General features: G+C 40.7%; 1 protein-coding gene across 4 annotated transcripts in view; it reads right to left on the reverse strand.

The window, feature by feature from the left end:
• TBL3 (transducin beta like 3) overlaps positions 1-6,000 on the reverse strand; it is a 113,253-nt gene that overhangs the window by 38,464 nt on the left and 68,789 nt on the right. For all 4 annotated transcript variants that reach the window (XM_085886226.1, XM_085886234.1, XM_085886242.1 and 1 more), the window contains 3 exons: positions 3,283-3,367; positions 2,894-3,064; positions 2,544-2,619 (listed from right to left, as the gene is read on the reverse strand). In XM_085886226.1, coding sequence (XP_085742352.1) covers positions 2,544-2,619; positions 2,894-3,064; positions 3,283-3,367 — 332 coding nt within the window. The remainder of the gene's footprint in view (positions 1-2,543; positions 2,620-2,893; positions 3,065-3,282; positions 3,368-6,000) is intronic.

The raw sequence follows: 6,000 nt of genomic DNA on the forward strand, positions 1-6,000 counted from the left end.
ATTAAGAGACCACTGCAAAATTATCAGTTTTTCTGGTTTTACTATTTATAGGTATGTGTTTGAGTAAAATGAACATTTTTGTTTTATTCTATAAACTACTGACAACATTCCTCCCAAATTCCAAATAAAAATATTGTCATTTAGAGCATTTATTTGCAGAAAATGGCAACTGGTCAAAATAACAACAAAGATTCAGTGTTTTCAGACCTCAAATAATACAAACAAAACAAGTTCATATTCATTTTTAAACAACACAATACTAATGTTTTAACTTGGGAAGAGTTCATAAATCAATATTTTGTGGAATAACCCTGATTTTCAATCACAGCTTTCATGCGTCTTGGCATGCTCTCCACCAGTCTTTCACATTGCTGTTGGGTGACTTTATGCCATTCCTGGTGCAAAAATTCAAGCAGCTCGGCTTTGTTTGATGGCTTGTGACCATTCATCTTCCTCTTGATCACATTCCAGAGGTTTTCAATGGGGTTCAGGTCTGGAGATTGGGCTGCCATGACAGGGTCTTGATATGATGGTCCTCCATCCACACCTTGATTGACCTGGCTGTGTGGCATGGAGCATTGTCCTGCTGGAAAAACCAATCCTCAGAGTTGGGGAACATTGTCAGAGCAGAAGGAAGCAAGTGTTCTTCCAGGACAACCTTGAACATGGCTTGATTCATGAGTTCTTCACAAAGACAAATCTGCCTGATTCCAGCCTTGCTGAAGCACCCCTAGATAATCACCGATCCTCCACCAAATTTTACAGTGGGTGCGAGACACTGTGGATGGTAGGCCTCTCCAGGTCTCAGTCTAACCATTACACGACCAGGTGTTGGGCAAAGCTAAAAATTGGACTCATCAGAGAAGATGACCTTACTCCAGTCCTCTACGGTCCAATCCTTATGGTCTTTTGCAAACCCCAGCCTGGCTCTTCTTTGCTTCTCATTGATGAAGGGCTTTTTTCTAGCTTTGCACGATTTCAGCCCTGCCCCTAGGAGTCTTTATTGAACCGTCCTCACCGTGCACTTCACCAGAGCTGCCGTTTGCCATTCTTTCTGGAGGTCACTTGATGTCATCCTACGGTTGTTGAGTGACATTCAAATGAGTTAGCGGTCATCCCGGTCAGTGGAAGGTCGTTTTCGCCCTCTGCCAGTCTATAGCTTTGTTGTCCTCAATGTCTCCTGCTTGACCTTATTCTTATGAACCGCCGTCTTTGAAATTTTAAGGATGGAAGCAACGTGACGCTCACTGTATCCCTCTGCCTGTAAAGCCAGAATTGAACCCTTCTTTTCCTCACTCAAAACTTTTCTTTTCAACTCTTTTGGCATGGTCAATAGTTATTTTTTTTGATTCCAATTACTTTTGAGGTACAACTCGCACTGTTTTTGTCATCCAGCTGGTCCTATTGCAAGAGGATAGTGATGACCACAGCAGTGGTTTTTATACTTTTCCTTGTTGCATAAGATTCGGTTCAGGTGATCCCCTAATCAGTACCTCACTATGTAGAATGAGGTGTGCCTGTGTTGGAATTCAACAGACACTGGAATGGAACGGCTGCCATACATGTAGAGATGCTGATTTAAAAAATTTTTGGAGAAGTCTCATGTTTTTCCAGAGCTGTGTATATATATATATATATATATATATATATATATATATATATATATATATATATATATATATATATATATATATATATATGTTGTTGTTCGTCTTTCGGCTGCTCCCGTTAGCGGATCATCCGTTATGATCCACATACTGATTTGGCACAGGTTTTACGCCGGATGCCCTTCCTGACGCAACCCTGGTCACCTCTTACGACACAGGGATCAGGATTTGGGTTTCGCCATGATTCCGGGCTGCTCTACACCCTGCCCAGTGCAGAGCCCCCGTCCTCAAGCGATCCTCCAACCCAAGCCTCCGAGTAGCCGGATTACAGGCGCACGCCACTACGCCCGGTAATATATATATATATATATATATATATATATATATATATATATATATATATATATATATATATATATTCTGACATAGGTGGGTTCACAGAGATGAAGAAATGACTCCAATTTACAAATGCCAGAAATTATTAGATTACCTTTTTACAGATAACAAAAGGAATTAGGAGACACTTGCATATTACCACTTCAACCTGCAGAAATCTATAACCAAAAGAAGTGTGTGTGTATGTGTGTGTGTGTGTGTGTGTGTGTGTGTGTGTGTGTGTGTGTGTGTGTGTGTGTGTGTGTGTGTGTGTGTGTGTGTGTGTGTGTGTGTGTGTGTGTGTGTGTGTGTGTGTGTGTGTGAGATATGCAGTTAGAACAATAAAATAAAATATAAATTTTTTTAAAAATCATCATAAACTTAAATATTTTTGTGCATTTGTAATCAAATCAAACATCCACCAATAAAAACCACTTTGCAACAATGTCAGGTCTCACAATTGCATAAATACCTTTAAATGTCACGGTAATCAAACTTTTAGAGTCCATATTAACTTGGCAATAAATATTTCAAGAAAGTATCATAATGCGTAATGCCTACCTCAAACACAGGAATTGCCCGTTTTTGCTTATTGGAAATAATGTCCCAAACGATCACAACTTTGTCCCGCCCAGCACTGCAACAGCAAAGAGATATGGTTGGCACAGAAGAGCAATCCACCACTGCACATCACAATTTTACAGCAATCATCGAATGACATTTTGCCTTGAACATGTCTCTCCCGAGACAAAAAGATGGTGCTGTCAAGTGAAAACAAAAATGGGTTTAACCCTACCAGTTGGTACTCAGTTACATGCTACCCTTTAGCCATTTTTCTTTGTCATGCCATGAGTCAGTTCCCCCCTAAAAATGAATCAGCACTTGAGTGGTGGCCGTTCCTGCAAAAGTACCTTAGAAGTTGACTTCCATCTTCAGAAAAGCGCAGGGCAGTGATAGTGCTGTAGTGAGCTTCGAGTGTCACAAGGCATGATGACGTCATGAGGTCCCAGATACGCAGGTGGCAATCCATGGCCGCAGAGAAGAGCCGGAGGCAAGATGGGTCAGGATGAAATGCAAGAGCACTGCATGGATTTGAGGTGGTGATAGAAGGGGGAAAGAATAGGTCAAAGAACAAGAAATTAAAATGAAGAGAAACTCGTATTAAACTGAAATTGAAGAATTCCACAACAGCAACAAATTAAAATAGGAAATGAGAAGCAATCAAAACCATAGCAATCAAAGAGAAGCAATCAAAAAATCAATTTCCAACCTATGAGATACTTTTCTGAGCTGAGCTCACCTGACAACACCAGTGAAGCCTTTGAAGTTGTGGGTACAATATTGTTTTATAATATCCCACACCTTGATCGTACTATCACTTCCACCTGCAGAAAATACAGTCAAAATATAAACTGTATCATGGCACTACCATTGTATAAATGGACACATTCTACAAAAAAAACTTTAATAAATTGAGAACAGTCGCCCTTTTGCTTTCCTCTTCACTATTTACGCGAGTGGAGACCGAAGAAAAGAAAAAAAAAGCAGCTGAAAAAAAGCGTTGCAGATTGGTATAAATAAAAGAATACACAAACAAACAAACAATTCAACAAATAATGAATGTTTACTGGGTTTCAGGCTCGTGGATGAACAAAGAACATCGCAAGCAAGAGAAACATCAGTTGCCAACAGCATAACAAATGAATGGAGGCGACCTTAAATATCCAGATCGCCGCCACAGGTGACAATGTCCTCGCTTAAGGAAATGAAAAATCGGTGATTTTTTTCATCATACTGTACCTACTTCCCAGTGGCGTTGTCCGCCGTAGCTTTCTACTTCTGCTGCTGTATACAATCGTTGCTGAGAGTGTATTTACACTTGTTACCCCCACGTGTGCTTAGTGAAAAGCAAAGTTAAACAATTTGGTTCACTTTGTCCATCTGTCCACCACCGCCAGTTTAATAATCAAGGAATAACTTAATTTTTATTGAATGAGATATTTTGAACACAAATTGGAAAATGAACCATTAATTTAGCAGAACTTTGGCTCTGAATTTATTCCGATCGCGCATGCGCAGAGGGGAGAGATCATTTTGAAAATCATTCCAAACAGGAAACTTACTGTTTTTGGCAATGTTATGAAGGACAAACAACAGGCATGAAGAACTAATGTAAAATGTTAAATAAGGAGGTATAAAGACGCTGCATCAACGGCGGTAAACTTCTAAAAAAAAAAAAAAAAAAAAAAACTTTCTCCAACCTTCAAAATCTTTATTTTATTTCAATTGAATTATATACTTCAACAATGTAGAACACAAATCACCTTTTTGGCACTTTCAAAAACCTTCCGTTTAGCAGTACTTGGACAAAATATTCCAGCATTTTACATAATCTTGACCATTCAAAATTGCTGCTCACAAATCCCACCCATGTCCTTGCTCTCAAGACTGTGCGGGGCAAGGTCTTCTTTGAACTCTCGAGTTGGCCCGAATGTTCAACATGCCAATCAACAAACATCTGAAAACAGTCATCTGACATGTCTTTTAAAATCTCTGAGTGGTCCATCGACACTCGGTCAAATACAGAAACAGCACTGCCAAAGATTTGTAGGGATATGTCTCTGAGATCGGGCACCCACATCACACTCCACTAGCACCTCATCATGACTGTTTCTGCTCTGACTTCTCATGGTTGCAGCTTTGAATCACACTGCATCTCTCCAACTCCAGAAAATCCTCCATGTATTTGCTGATGACTCCACCCTGTGCAATAACATCCCTCATCCTTCAGACACAGAAAGGCTGCATAGCCTCTTTCCTCTCTTCAGATCTTGAAAAAAGAAAAAAATCACAAGCTGGTCAAACACTTGAAATATGTCTCAGAATATCTCCAAAATATATATATATATATATATATATATATATATATATATATATATATATATATATATATATATATATATATATATATATATATCCCCACCCCCAACCAATACTTTCTTAACAATCCTTTTGAGGAGGATCAGTCATTTAAACTACTGGGTCTCAATACCAGTCACGATCTTTCTTGGATAAACTGCATTTCAAAGTTGGCATCCAAAGCCAGCCGCCTACTGGGCATCCTTTGTCGTACAATCTCCTTCCTTGGCACACCTGAACTCCAATCCACCTCAAGACCTTCATCCACAGCTTGATGGAGTAATGCTCTCCACTCTCGGCTGGCTCCCCTGCCTCACATCTTGCTCAGCTTGATGCTGTGTAAACCAAGGCCTCAAGATCAATGGAACCTCCCATGCTGAGGCCAAGTCTATGGGCTTATCATTTCGCCTTCACAGATAGTTCGGTGGTCTCTATGTTTTCTACTGTCTCCTTTCTGGTCTTGCACCCTCTGCTCCTCCAGTTCTTTGTCCCCCTCAGGTTTGTGCAGGGCTCATACGGCCCACCATCAACCCGCTTCTGGTAAAACTACCTAAATCAAGGATCTTTGCTCACCTCCACTCATTAGTTCTTGTTTTTCCCCAATTGTGGAAACAACTTCCACATCATCTTCAATCTCATTCTTCCCTCCAGGTCTTTAAGATCACTGTTCACCACCATCTCATATCATCCCCAATCTAAAACCATGATATTGTTGCGGTTCTCGGAACCGCATGCATACAACATAGTGGTCCAAAGACAGTTATTCCATTGTTATATGTGTAGCTAGTCCCTTCCCTTTTGACGAGTGGGACAATAGGGGTGTGCATTGCGATGATGTCATAGCTTGGTTTTCGTACATCATTTTTTCTTCATTTCATCCCTACTCTTCTTTTCTGATCATTCCTGAGATAAATCTGAGCCACGTGCGCCTTCACTGCGAGATGGGCCCTCACGGAGGCCAGTACGTGCGGCGCCGCTGTGAGGAAACGATAACGCGCGAGCATTAACAGCGCAGAGCCCTCGTTCCCAAGCAAGCCCTCAACCCAACGTGTGTAGCGAGTCATGTGCACTTGGCAGTCGGGGATTATCGACTCGAGCT

The sequence above is a fragment of the Eptatretus burgeri genome, chromosome 1 (genome assembly GCF_056783735.1).
Source record: "Eptatretus burgeri isolate ZD-2024b chromosome 1, Ebu_testis_v1, whole genome shotgun sequence".
NCBI lineage: Eukaryota > Metazoa > Chordata > Myxini > Myxiniformes > Myxinidae > Eptatretus > Eptatretus burgeri.